Source organism: Centruroides sculpturatus, unplaced genomic scaffold, assembly GCF_000671375.1.
Source record: "Centruroides sculpturatus isolate CEXI.00-Female unplaced genomic scaffold, Cexi_2.0 scaffold1261, whole genome shotgun sequence".
Taxonomy (NCBI): Eukaryota; Metazoa; Arthropoda; class Arachnida; order Scorpiones; family Buthidae; genus Centruroides; species Centruroides sculpturatus.
The window spans coordinates 116,656-131,408 of NW_019385587.1; the positions used below are offsets into that span (position 1 = coordinate 116,656).

Below are 14,753 nucleotides of genomic sequence, written 5' to 3' on the forward strand. Positions count from 1 at the left end.
AAAGAAAAAATATGAAAAATATATGAAAAGAAGAAAAAAAAAAGCAAAAATGACTAAATGCATTACTGAAAAAATAATAAATCAGATAGAATAATAAGGAAAGAAGAAAGAATTTAGACAGCAAAAAGGAAATCCCGAGTAAGATTTAAAGCGTAGAGAAGAAAAAATATTTAAAAAAAGTAGGATAGATAGAAACTAATATTTTAAATTTAGAATGAAGTTTATGAATTTATCTGAATTGATAAACGTAAAAAACTGGAAAACTTTTTCAATATATTCAGAAACTATCGTATATTTTAATAAAATGTTGTAAAATAATCATTATCCTAGAAATTTCTTCTAGAATATAAATAATCTTTATTATTTTATAATTTGAAAGAAAGTGAAATTCTAGTCTATAAGTATTACAAAATATTCTTAGTTTTTCCATTCATTTTTAATTTATAAAAAATAGTTGAATTAATTGGTTTATTTTATAAATATCAGAATAGTCTGATATTTAAGGATTTAATATATATTTTTTTCTATTATAATATAACGTGATTTTCGAGATTTTTATTTAAATGTAGACAAAGTTTTGAAGACATTTTAAAAATCTAATTCGAAGTTTCTTTTAATTTTAAAATATTTACTAATAAAAATAAATGTAAGTATTATTGGTCTATATAATAATTTCGTAAGAAATAAAAATTTATTTCCAAACATTTTAAGAGTGAATTCATTTTATAATTTTTGGAATTTCTGCCGGGAAGATTCTGTCGCGGACAATCGTTACAGGAAAAAGCATGGACGACGACCATTATACTACACGAAAATTTTAATTAATAATTTAATTTTTATTTATTTTTGTGTATCGATCGATGGGAAATAAACGGGGAATAAACCAAATTAGAAAAAAATATTCTGGCAAACTATGTAATAAATTACGAAATTTATCTGCGTATTTGTGTATACATTACTCGTATCTACGTCACGGTGGTCGCGTTATCTCAAATATTTAAAAATTTTCTAAGTCGTACGATAGCGATCAGCGTGTAGAAAAATTGCATTGATTAAATAAAACGAGTTATTTCCGAAACTCGTGATTATGAATGACATATTAAGCGTATCTATTAAGATTAAAAATAGAGATTCTCACCTTATCTGATTACGTGTTGTTTCTGCCGAGGGGGGGGGAATAATTGAATCGGTTGTCATGACGACTAGAATCGAAATGCACGTGTTGACTTCATTGAATAATCTTAATTGTTGTCACGGCAACGCGCGTGCCGAGTATGAAATTGATGACACTAGTGACGAAAGGAGTATTAGAAAGAGCACGTGACACGTATACATCCCCGTTTAGTAGATAACTCCCACGTGCTATTGAAATGAGTAAACCAAGGGTGACTGACTGCTTTAATACGAGGATAAATTCTTGTTTTTATCTCGTGTTACTTTTATTAGAAGCGAAAATATATATATTTATTCACCCCGTGCTGTTTCTATAACTGTATAAAACTTCGGACGGGTTTAAATTCGTTTTATTCGTCGTACGACTCGACTTGTGTCTGGTTTCGGTTTAAGACGGATGATCTAAAATTCATTTTTTTATCGAAGAATATTGTTTTAATCACTTTCGACTTTTACAACAATTAAACTCGAAAGTAGTTTGTTTATATTAAATTAAATTACAGTACTTTACGATAATTGTGTTTATAATTTGATAAAAATTCGAATTGGCGTTTTGATTTAATTTCTGAAATTATGAAAGGGTGTTAAATGAAAGTAGATTGGATTTAGTATATCCAATATTCTACAATTTCATGGCTGGTTTTTATGGTTTTCTTTCAAGATAACACATAAAAAAAAAGGAGCAAAACTTTGCACGCGATATTTCATCCCGATGATGATATCTGGGATTGGTTAGGACAAATTGATGACATCGTAAAATTTTCTATTGCAAGAAGTAAATAATTCTTTAGCAGAGCTACCAAATTCCAAAAAAAAAAAAAATATTTAAGTTTTTGTTTAGTTCTGGTTAATCTTGCCTGTGTGATTAACTTAATTACGAAAACTAAGCATTAATTTAATCATTTTATTATCGGAAGTTATAAAAATGTCAAAACGGTATGCATTACTATATTATTTGATAAGTAGGTAATACTTTTCGGGATAAAAACTCTAAGCAGCATTAAGCGTTTCCTTTCATAATTTTTCTTTCCACTAAAATAATTTTTTTTTTCTTTCTGCCGGAAGAAAATTTAACAAAGGAAAATGCATTAAAGTATTTAATAACAAAACCTTATATTAGCTTTATATTTAGGCTACATTAGTAAAATTTTCTAATATGATTAATTTCTTCCTTTGATATAAACACTCTTAACTAAGTGCAAATGTTTTTTAATATGTATAAACATAGTATAAAAATCAAAATATGTATGTATGCATACATTTGTTAGATAATAGGCTCTATACCGTTCAAATAATTCTCAATAAATTTGATACGAATATACTTCGATGCCCTAATACTGCACCCAAACTACCCCAAAGCCCACCGGTTTTAACGTAAGCCAAAACAATATCGGGCACACGCAGCTATTTTTTTTTTTTAACTGTTTAAGAGGCTTCCGTATTTAGTATTCTTTTATTCACCCAAAGCCCATCCTCTCAAAAGTTCGGGCACAGGCAGTATATTTAAAAATGATCGCGATCTTAAAGAGAGATTTAAAATCTTAAGAAAATAAGCGCATCGAAAATTTCACTTAAGAAGTTTAAAAGATGTAATCGATATATTTTTGAAGTTGTGTTTATTTAATAAAGGAAATAACATATAGTATAATAATAAAAAAAGGGGGAAAATATCCCATCTATATAGGATCAAACCGGATAAAGTTTTCTCGATCTTCATAAAGAATCCTATCACGTGGTGACATTGCAGAGAGATCAAATCAAACAGTCCCGAGGCTAGTTGAAAAAAAAATATTGATTTTATACAAGTTAGAATGGCTCTGACAACTATTATAAAAAAATGACGTGTTCGTTCTTCAAAAAATAGAGCAGAAAAACAGAAACGTAAGTCAATTCGATGAATTGTTATTAAATTTCATTCCGGTATATCTTTAAAAATTATTAATACCTCTTTTCTCCCATCGTATCCGAAGCATTTAAAACTTTTATAGCAAAATATTAAACATATTTATTTTAAAAAATATGGCAAAATGCAAATTACATACCTTATTTTAATACGACATCGTTTTTTACTCGCGACAACTTAAATTATTAAAATGGCAAGCAGAAACAATCAAATTTTTTCTCCTCTTTTATCCCGAAAAATATTGAAAAAAATTGTTAGAATCTATATATTTTTTTATTATTTATTTAAATGATTTTTACTTTTTACAAACACACACACACACACACACACACACACACACACACACACACATATATAGATATATATACACAATGTATGGTAGAAGTTATAACGAACTGACAAGTGCTAGAGGCAAAATGACAAGAATAAAAGTCGAAGAGAATGGACGTTCATTATCGTCCCAGTCTTTTCTTATTCTGTTGGGAGTATAGAAAAAATAAATAAAAATAACAAGCTGGTTAAATAGAAAAAAAGGGGGAAAGTACGAATGAGTTTAACGAAAAAGTTTGGTGTTTTTCCTTTCCAGTCACGATTCTTCGCGTTATTCACCGTATCGGAAGTCTCGTGCGTTTGTTTTATGAGCTTACAGTTACTATGGTAACGAATCAACCACATGATGTGTGGACACGTGTGAAGTATCACGCGATCACTGCCCGATGATGTCATTCTTACGGTGCAGGTTTTATTACCTTATAATTCTGCCTGAGTTCTCTCGCCCTCTTTCCAAAGAAAAATTAAGCTAATTCCCTTTGGTAGAAAGGAGGGAACGTACTTATTGCGTTTTCCTCATTAAGGGAAACAAATTCGAGCTTCCAGCAATAAGAATTTCTAGTTTAACAAAAGTTTTACTTAATTCAAAATTTTCGATTGTACTCGGTGGAAATTAAAACGGGACAAATTAACTGCGTGCCATTCATTAAAATTATCTTTACAAATTACGAACGTAGCCAGCCAGGAGATGCCTTATTACGTAAGCCCAGATATAATTCGACTGTTTGCATATGCTGGAAGAGCATTGATTTCGAATGAGGGATGCGGACATGTGATTTTAGTGTTTGGTTTGTACAACCTTTTCCATTTCGGTCACGTATCGTTGGAGAAAAGAAGCGTTGACGCATGACGAGAAACATTCGACGTGAGTTGCTTAGAGATGCTTCCATTTTTTTTTTCCTCTACAATTTTCCGATTTTCGGATTTTTTAACGCCGACCGTCGTTAATTAAAACGCGTTACGCGTATGACACACATACGCCCGATTATGAAACTTTCGTCACCAGATGGCGTTTAAACGAGATTGGATCCGTAAGAGATCGATAAAACCTCGACTGCTCTAATTATTTTAAAATCTATTGTTTTTTTTTCTTAATAATTAAAATTTTATAGGGTTGGTTTTTTTTAATTACCGTCCGTTAATTTAAAGCGGTGTATATTTTTAAAAAGTTTAAGTAACGCGTGTAGACTACGATAGGAAAATGTTTAAAGAAAAATTTGTAACGTAGACGTCAATCATATTTTAGTTCCGTCAACGAACGACAGGGGACTCGGTGACGTCACCAGCCTGACGTTTTCATTGTAGGATTAAAAGATAGGCGTCCCACTTCTAGCGGGGTGCATGCGCAATGTTAAATGCCCGAAGAGGTACACGTCCTTCGTCTGGAAGCGGGGTCAAGCCCCGAAAACCAGTTTAGTAAGAGGGCAAAGGAACCGGACGCGGTCATACTCTTTGTCCCTCGATATATTTTACCTCCCCCTCCAGACTTTCCGCTCGACCGGAGTCGTTGCCATGGTTTCCTGCTCTACAGAGTTGCGAAAAACAACATCCACCCCTTCTACCTTCCTTAGACAAATGAGACTGAACCGTACTCCAACGGTTTCTTTGATAACGAGGAAGTTTCTCTCCCACGTGAAAAAATAATAAAAAAAAAGACAAATAAAAATAAACGTTATTACTTTTGCACTTTTAAAATTACCTTTTTTGTTTTTTCCGACGAATATTACTCATCGAAAAGTATTGTTATTAAGTTTTTCGATTACAACAATTACAAACACTTTCGACATAAAACAGCTGTACAGTGACGTCACCGGATGATAGATATCCACTGCCGCTATCGATTGGTCGATTCCGATAGTGACGTCACAAATGCGCATCCTTATTTGTCGAGTCACTAACCATCAAATATTTCTCTACGTTTAACTCGTCGCGTTCATCGACCTAACGTATAGACAGACACGTTACGAGTTTTTTTATAACTTAATTTTTTAAATGCACCTAACTAACGAAGATATTACGCTAAACAATCCGCGCCTTGTTATAATTAGGCCGCGTTTCGTTTCGCGTACTTCGGGATATGACATACATTTTTCTGTGACGTCACCAGCACGGATTTTTTTTTTACCAATAAAGAAATGTTTGTGGAGAGAAAAAATAGAAACCGTGCGAAGAGGAGGAAAGTTTTTTTTTTTCTTTTTGCAACGTAAGTAAAGCTATAAACGAACGGATTATAGTGCTGATGTCACGCGAGCAATCCTGCCACCGGAACGGAGATGATGACGTGTTGCCCAGACGCATTGGAACTTTCTATTAATTCTTTGCACCGTATGCAATGACGAATCGTCAATAACAGTTTCTCATTCTAAGAATAGCTCTCTAGTGATTAAAGAGAATGTCATAGTGTTGAAAACAGACGAAATAAGCTTCCTTACGTAATATACGCCACCGTCCCTCAGAAAAAATAAAATATTTTTTGCATTAATATGAGTTGTTGCCTCGGCCATTAATTTATTTTTTATTTTCCTCCTACCTTATGTTTTTTTGCAATTTCAGATAAGTCATGTTGTGGTATGTCAACTTTGTCAAATAACAAAGGAGACTCTCCCTACTTATTTCGCCTGCAGCTAAAGGGGGACGAAGAATGAAGAGGGGTAGGAAACCAGACCATTCACACGCACATGCTTTAAACCATTATCGACGACCTCGAATTTTATATATATATATTTTTTTTATTTTATTATTAGTTCAACCGGAGAATGATTTTCGTCTGTGCATTCTTCGCTGCGTGCGATGACGTCATCGGATCCCGGTGTACGAATTATTGCTATTAATAAACCGAAATTCGATGATGTCACTGTTACTAATGTAAATCGACTTTGAACGAAACTTTTCGAGCGAAACGCTGGCTTATTCTTTTATTATTGTTGGCTGCAGACGGATCCGATCGGTTCCACAACGTTGCATTTCGAATGGTATCGATGGTGACGTCACTACAGGTTGCACACTTATAGAATGGCAGAAGAACGAGCAGGAACTGTTCGTTCGAATTTCTGCCATTCTATACGTGAGGAATAGTAATTTCGGATATGTGCACGTTTTATCGTATCCTGTATTTCGATCGAGTTTAAATAAAATTCGATAGGCAAAAGTCTATAATTAAGAGGAAAAAAATAACGAGAGTTTTTTGTTACAACACGCAAAAATGTGGAAATTCCACCATCCATTCACACTTGATCATGCCTGACTTGACAGCACATCCCTGCACCTGTGCAACTACCTTCCACCTCTTCCCAATGGGGCACTACCGAAGACGTGACAGTCTTGGCATTTTGCCCTGGGGGCGTTACTGCAGACAGCTCCGCATCGGATCTCCCCCCTTATATTTAGTGACGTCATGGGCAGAATAGCCGTAGCAGCTGGGTACGAGGCGAATCTGGTTTGGCAACGTGCCAAATGCTTTTCCCTAGAAACTGTCTCCCGTACACGTACATTGATTGGCTGAAGGGAAAGGGGATAAGAGACATGCGTGCTGAAAAAGGTGTTCCGAGAATTTTTGTTTGGTCGAGCTGGCAGAAAAGACATTTCTCTCGGAGTTAGAAGCGAAATTTTAAATATAATCTCGTTTCTAAACTGAAAACTTGTCAATATAAGAGAGCAACACTAATAAAACCGTGGCGATTTGCCACGAGAAAGAAATGAGAGATGTGGTTTAGAAAGCTGCGTCGGAGTGTGGAATCGATTGTCGAGTAAGCAAACCACTCGGTGATGGCGTAACGATATCAAAGTATCCCCTGCCCGGAAATCAGCTGTGCTGAGAGAGACCTCTAGCGGCAGTGACGTCTTTCAGACAACGCCTCGCTTGTTGCTGGACTACGCTTGCGCAAAGCGTCCCCTCCCATATCCAGGCAATTGTAAGCTAGTGGGTAGGAAACAGTGCTAGCTACCATCGCAGAGCGCGCCGTGGTAGAAGTATAACCCACCAATGGTGAAGATGTCGGCTCTGTCTCGTGGACAGAGGCAGCACTGTTACCTCTGTGACTTACCGCGTATGCCATGGGCAATGCTCAATGATTTTAGTGAACCAGTCTGTCGGGGATGTGTTAATTACGAAGGAGCGGATCGGATAGAACTGGTACTGGAAACCGCTCGTCAAATGAAACGAGCTCACGGATTCCAAGAAGGTCGTTCTGTATACAAAACATCGCCGGTACCTTCTGTTTCACGTGGACATTCGGAAATTCTGAACGGAACGTCAGCAGTTACAGTTACTGCCGAGCCAACAGTCATTCCCGTGCACGCTGCAACTGCCCGGTCGCCCGTTCCCGCCGTGTCGTTGGAAAGGTATCCTCCCCACGATCCCAATAGGGCCCGTGCAGCCTTGCTGGAGTATACCACCAGCCAACGGCTAGGTAACAGTTTACACGGGCACAGAGTGGAAGAAGTACCTCACGATGCCACAACGGCCGCATTGAATCGTGGAAGCCCCAGTTTGGGAAACAGAGCGGTGAGTGGTTTACCAGTGGCACCTCCGCCTCCACCGGCACCGCACGTACCGCTGACGACAAGTACCACGAGATCAAACAACAAACGCACATCGGAGAGAGACGACGATGACAGTTCCGCCACATCCGAAAATTCAAAGAGGACCATGTTGGAAGATCACGGTGTTAGACCCCCGTTAACGAGAGGGGAAAGTCTGCCCGCCGCCGTTAGTGTTATGGGGGTGCCGTTCGATGCACGTTACAAGAAAGAGCACGCAATGGTTGGCAGAGTGTACTCTTTTGACGCTGCAACAAGTTTAAAAGCAGGTAAGACTCTCGTTTGCCCGACATTACTTCATTACACCGTCCGAGAAATGTTAAAAATTTTATTACTTGCTAAATTAATAACCGGAAGTTTATGACATCCACCGTAACAGCGAAAACGGTTACGTTTTTTCTTTTAAATGTAACTTCCCATTTCCTCCATCGTACGTAACCTAGTGTTTCGACAGGAAACGTAATGTCCGTAACTGCGTGACATCATGCTGACGTCATGTGACCCGTACTCGATACCCGGGAGATACGCCTGGACCGACGCCAAACCTGCCACCTACAATCCTCCCGCAGTAAACACCTGTGCTAAGAATAGTGGAAACTGCCGTGTGGCTGTGCCGTGACGTCACGAATGCTAATCGGAATCCTAGTAGTAATTTTTGCGTAACTTTCCGGACTGGTTTTTTTCTTTCTTTCTTTCTTCTCATTTTTAGGTCGAATCTAGGATCAGTGGTCTTATGGAATTCGCGCATGCTCGGTAATTATTTTAATGCATCGAGTTTTCTCGGCTTTTTAACCGGCAAAATGAAAGCGCCGGCAGAGACCAGACTCGAATTTCGAAATGTTCGTGCATAAATAATCCACCAATCGCCAGTAAAACTGACAGTTTTGTATTATTAACCGACACTTATATTTTAGAAGGTGTCGAAAAATAAAAGTTTCGCTTAAGACCCATTTTATTGCCACGGCATGGTAAAGCGCAAGTGTTACGGCGCAAAGAATTTCAAGTATTTAAACAGGTGAAAAACCTGTTGCATTTAATAATATTTGTTTTTAGCCACGCACCTGGTTAATTTATCGCACCGCATTCGTCCGATTTTATTATTTCTGTCCGTCTGGCAATTTTATTGCATTTAATAATTAACCGCCGTTGCTAAATAATCGTCATTTAAAAATATCAGGATAGGCGCATTTTTCCTTTCCTTTTAAATCAAAATAAAGTTTTAAATCCTGTTTTACGGGCTGGGAGTTAAATTTTTGCAGATAATTGTATACATTTCTCGAATCTCTGGGGATTAAACGATACCGGAAAGCGTATTAGTTTGGTGATTTTAATGTTGTCTTGTTTTTTTCAGCTTTCAATGCCATCAATAACGTCAGCACCACATCGGCCAGCACCGTGTCGCCATTAAGCAACTGCACGACAACTCCGCCAGATGCCAGCAGCTCTTCGGGCCCAACTCAGAACGGACAATCACCCATGGCATCTCTGATGTCTGTCACCGACAATCTCCCACCCGGATCGCCGCGTAACAGCGAGCAAACGGCCACTAACAGTAACAGCAGGCCCGCATCGGCCACATCCCGCCATTCGCCCAATAGCACGGCTCCTCCCACCGGCAAAAAAACCCCGTCGGGCGGCCGCCATAACGTGGGCACCGGCGATTCTGAAAGCATCACCACAACAACTAGCGTCCCGTCTACCACCGCTCCCGCGGATGCACCCCTTCCGGCCGCTCCCCTGAAATGCACCCTGTGCAACGAGAGGTTGGAAGACACACATTTCGTCCAATGTCCGTCGGTACCGCACCACAAATTCTGTTTCCCCTGTTCGCGCGAGAGCATCAAAAGTCAGGGTGCGGCCAACGGTAACGAAGTTTACTGTCCCAGCGGCGAAAAGTGCCCGTTGGCTGGATCTAACGTTCCTTGGGCTTTTATGCAAGGCGAAATCGCTACCATCTTGGGCGAGGAATTCAAGATTAAAAAAGAACGCGAAACTTAAAAAAAAGATCCTCGTTGGAATTTGGTCTGAAAAAAAAATATCAACGGCACACACGTAATTCCCATGCGAAATGCGTGCTTTGATAACGCTTTCGATTTTACGGTTTTCTCCATCCGCTTCCGTTATTTTTACTTAAGTCGGACGGAAGTTGGGTGAAAAATTCGGCTCGACTCGAAAGTCGTAACGCCGTACAATATACAGTAGAATTGACGGGAAAGAATTAATAAAAACACACACCGTAACTCGATTTTTTTGCAGTTCCGGCCGGCAGAATGCTGAAGTGTTACGGAAGTATGCGCGAGATATTAAAAAGGTCATCGTGTTCTCTCAATATACATTTCTCTCTTAAAATCTCTCTCTATCTATCTATCTTTATCTATCTATCTTTCTCTAGTTCTCTCGTCGTGCCCCCATCCCTCGGCATGTATATCGTCAGCCATACGTTTCTTTTTGCGACCAAGGATACAAAGAAAAACAAATTACGTCCAGTCGCGCTAAATTTTTGAATGTCGTGTTGTTACATTTGACGGATTTAATCGCTTTTACGTGTTCGTGAGCAATCGGGCAGCCATTTTTTTTATTTAAAAAAAATCTTCGTGCGCCCTCCATCTTTCTGGGAAACTCCGTCAATAAACTGTTATCGTCTCGGAAGTGTCTGGTATTTGTCGTCCCCGTTCTCACCTGTACAGATGTTTTACTTTTTTTTTTTTGGACACCCCCTCTAAAAGGCGTTGTTGTCTATAGGAGTATTTCGATACCTCTCGAAGTGAGAGATTTTAGAATTAAAAAAGAAAATCGATCTCTCCGGTTTAATATCGACCACTGACGTAACAGTTGCCGTGTACGAGTGTTTTTCCGTTTCTCACTGGGGAGGCAGCTCTGTCGTCTCGCTAGTCACGTGATCGCCGTGTCCCAAACTCGATTCGTCTGGTCTCAAAACATAAAAAGCCAATAAATAACGGTAATAAAGCTGTTGGGTGTAGTTATGTTAGAGTCTTTCCCCTTTATTGTGTTATGTATGTCAAGTTTTTAGTAAAAAAAAAAAGGAAAAAATAATGATAAACTGGGGAATTCTCTTGTATTCGATGTTCACATGTGATGACAATGATGAACGTGTTTATATATATATCGTCTTGTAAATAAAATGACAGTTCTTTCGCCAAGAGACTGCTTTACAATTCTTTTCTTTCCCTCTTCGCGTTTTAATTCAAGTGTGTAATTTACTATACCGGCCACACGTGTACGTATAAATCACTCGATTTTTAACTTGTACCGTTGTAATTCGAAACATTAGAGTATTTTTTTTTTTTAAACGTTGGTATTTTTATAATAATAAATAACGGTAAAATTGAGTGTTTTTTTTCCGTGCGCGTATTAGATGCATGTGACGTATTTTTTTGGATGTTTGCCATATAATTATGTGAGTAGAATAGTGTTCACTAAACCAAAAATAAAACACTGTTCGCTAGAATATTTTTCGTGGTAAAATATATAAATTCGAAGAAACCGAAGGTAAACTATAATTACGTAAAATTCGGTTACAAGAAAGCACACATTCCTGCCCTTATCTCTTGTGCAAATTCGTAGAACGTGACACGCTTACCAAACTATTATACCTGCATAGATATACGAGATATATTGGAAACATGTTGGAAATTTATACTTGGCGCATAATAATTTACCTATCTGTTACCGACGTTATCTGATAGTTAAGATTTATATATATATATATATATATATATATATACATACNTTGAATGCCACACCCAGAAATATCTTTCTTATTTCGCACCTGTTAAAAAATATATATATACATACATACAAGAAAAATGGGTTTAAACGTCATAGAAATTACGTTTTATACGTTTCCTATCGATTAAATATAATTGGAGAACATTCAGATTTAAGGTAGACATTTAATACTTTATTTGTATAACTAACCGGACGTCATCGTAACTGTGGTTACTCTATAAAGATATATATGTATATATAGATTATAAAGAAGAAAACGTTAAAAAGCATTAAATCGTGTGTAGGAAGATTGTTAGCTTTTGAAAAAACACAACGCCCCTCGACACAGTGTATGCTGCCTACGTCATCTTTCTAGATACATTCTTAACAGTAAAAACCAGTACGAGGTTGTTCTTTTAAATAGATACGTGACGGGGGACATGTTAAATGACGTCAGGAATCCGTTGCCGAAGTTTTTGTACATTTAGAATCGGACGAACAGACTAACAAACTCCCCGTCGAGAAGTATACGCGTAGTTGCTTATAAATAGTCGTATTAAGACGTAAGAAATGTTTTTCATTCATTTAAAGGGCAGAAACAGATAACAAATCGATCTTCTGTCGATCGAAATTAAATATAATTAGAATTTTATGTAGTCCTTTCTACTTTGGTCATAACACGGCAATAATGTAACGCGCGTAATTTGAGAATAGGATATTAAAAAAAGGAACAAGAAAAAAGTTGTTTACATCCAGCAAATACAGTTTATAGCATTGAACCATAGTAACAAACGGAGGCAAACGCAGCCACCAAGGTCGTACGACATCCTGCAAGCCAAACTACGATTACGTCATTCGGTGCAGGCGTTCTGCCGTGACGTCACGCAAGCGGGATGGGTCTAGAGCACGCGCGGTGTAGCAATGCGGTGCGATGACGTCATCGATGGTGGGCAAACGTTTGATTGGTCAATAACCCTTTTTTTTTTAAAAATACATGCGTTACGCTAATGATGTTTTGGCAATTTTTTAAAATTAATTATATTACCACGACATTTTTCTAGTGCAATATTTATTATTTCTCTTATAAGTCCGATTTTGAAACGGTACAGGTGGTCAATGATGTGGTAAACACCAGCCATCCACTCGTAAAGAGAGAAAGAAAAAAAAAACACCTGCCGAAGATTTACAAGGACATCGTAGTGGAGATCTTTCGACATCAACTCACACACGAATGTTTACATATATACGTATATATATATATATCTTTTTGCTCGTGTTTCTAAGAATTTGCAGCATGCTATTCTATGTATACGTCGTATTATCAACCACATATCCCGTACGACGGACTATTTTCGTTTCGTCATTCTCCTCAACCGTTAGAGCAGTAACTATTTAAGATTAATTTGGCGTTATTCCAACCATCTCTAAATTTTTCTTATTCCTCGTTTATTTCGCCATACTCCGTTAAATTCGAAAAAACGCATCTTTCATTTTTTCCCACCATAAAAAAAAGTAACGTAGAATGAATGCATGCGACACGTGATCGACAGGAACTCGGAGTCCGTGACGTTGCCGGTTACTGGGGTTTGACCTGACGTCAGATAAATCGGTGACGTCACACGGTCGTCGAACTGACGAACAATTACTTTCTGTGAAAAAAAAGGAAAATGGATAATGACCGTTTGATCGTTAGAGGGCGAAAATCAAAGCGTGACTCTATATAACCCCCCCCCCAATTTGAGACCGATATAGAACGAAACCTACAATTATATAAAGGGGTGGTAATTCGAAGCGTTTTAAACAATTCGAACAATGCAATATATATATATGTGTTATATATATATAAACGTATATATAGTTTATGCGTATAGTCTGTATATTTCCTGGTTTAACATAATTCAGAAGCAGAATACTGTATGTGTATTTAACTATTTATCTTGGAGAGATAAAAAAAACTGGAAAAATATTAAAACAGTATTTATTTTTAATCAATTTTTGTATTTTGCAACTACTGATAATTTATGTTGTCGGTACTATCTGGTTCTTAAAGATAAAAGTCATTAAAGACGATAATGCATCTGATGTCATGCGATAAATCAAACGGGATAGGTATCCATAAGACAAATATTGCTACAAAAACTTCCTCTTGGCCTACAAGAAAAACAAAAAACGAAAGTAATGCAGTGAGAATTATCGACGAATTAATTATATTTACATTATAAAAATTCCAAGAAAATTATGATTTAATTTCCATGCCCCTTACTCGACACGTATCAGATTTCCTTGGCAGAATAAGTGGTCGTATCGTATTATCCGGTATCGAATTCGTTATAAAAGTCGAGCGAAACAAGATTGCACGGTATATTGTTGCAGGATAATTAGGTCATGCAATCACTTCCGTTTTGATAATGTCTGCACCGTAAAATTTTATTTATTAATAAAGCAATAAGCGTTACGCTATTAACGATCTTATAAAAATTATACCCGTAATTATTTTTACTTCAGGGACATGGGACGAATTAAGTCCAGACATCAGACAGTCCGGATATTTTTAAAAAATAAAATAAAATAACACGCACTTGGAGATTATAACGCTATCTTCTGAATTAAATTCTGATAAATATCCTATTCTAAAACTTGTGTAAACTGCGGTATCGATAAAAACGATGATAAAACTAGTTACAAAAGAACACGTTCCGAGACCACGAAGGACTTTCTCATAAAAGGGAACGTTTTTCTTATTCGTTCCGGTATCGATAATATAAATGAGAGAAATGAGAACGGAATTCTCGAATAAGGATCTATCCTTGAAATTAATTATGGAAGAAATCTGATTTAGTTTGTATGCCCGAAACGTATCGAGCGCGCTTAATACAAGCCTATAGAGTAAGAGGACGACGACGACGACGACGATTATTTTCTCTTCCTTTCTTGCTTTCCTTCTTTCGACTTTTCCTAATTATTTTAGTCGATAACGTTCTCTTCGCTGGTAATTTCGTCATTATTAGATACGTTATCCGTCCTTCTTTCTTCACCGCTACGTATCGATAGATCAATGTTGACGGATAACGAACAGTTT

At 37.1% G+C, this 14,753-nt stretch overlaps 1 protein-coding gene across 1 annotated transcript; it reads left to right on the plus strand.

Moving 5' to 3' along the window:
- Positions 1-6,820: 6,820 nt before the first annotated feature.
- LOC111640367 (interferon regulatory factor 2-binding protein-like A) lies at positions 6,821-11,110 on the plus strand. The gene is made up of 2 exons (XM_023386384.1): positions 6,821-8,214; positions 9,297-11,110. Exons 1-2 carry the CDS (start codon positions 7,389-7,391, stop codon positions 9,941-9,943), a joined length of 1,473 nt encoding a protein of 490 aa, XP_023242152.1. The 5' UTR covers positions 6,821-7,388; the 3' UTR covers positions 9,944-11,110.
- Positions 11,111-14,753: the final 3,643 nt, after the last annotated feature.

Excerpts from the sequence above, each read along its gene's own strand:
- LOC111640367 (XM_023386384.1), top strand. The coding sequence starts at position 7,389 with ATGGTGAAGATGTCGGCTCTGTCTCGTGGACAGAGGCAGCACTGTTAC. Across the intron at positions 8,215-9,296 it reads TGCAACAAGTTTAAAAGCAG|CTTTCAATGCCATCAATAAC; the intron begins GTAAGACTCTCG and ends TGTTTTTTTCAG.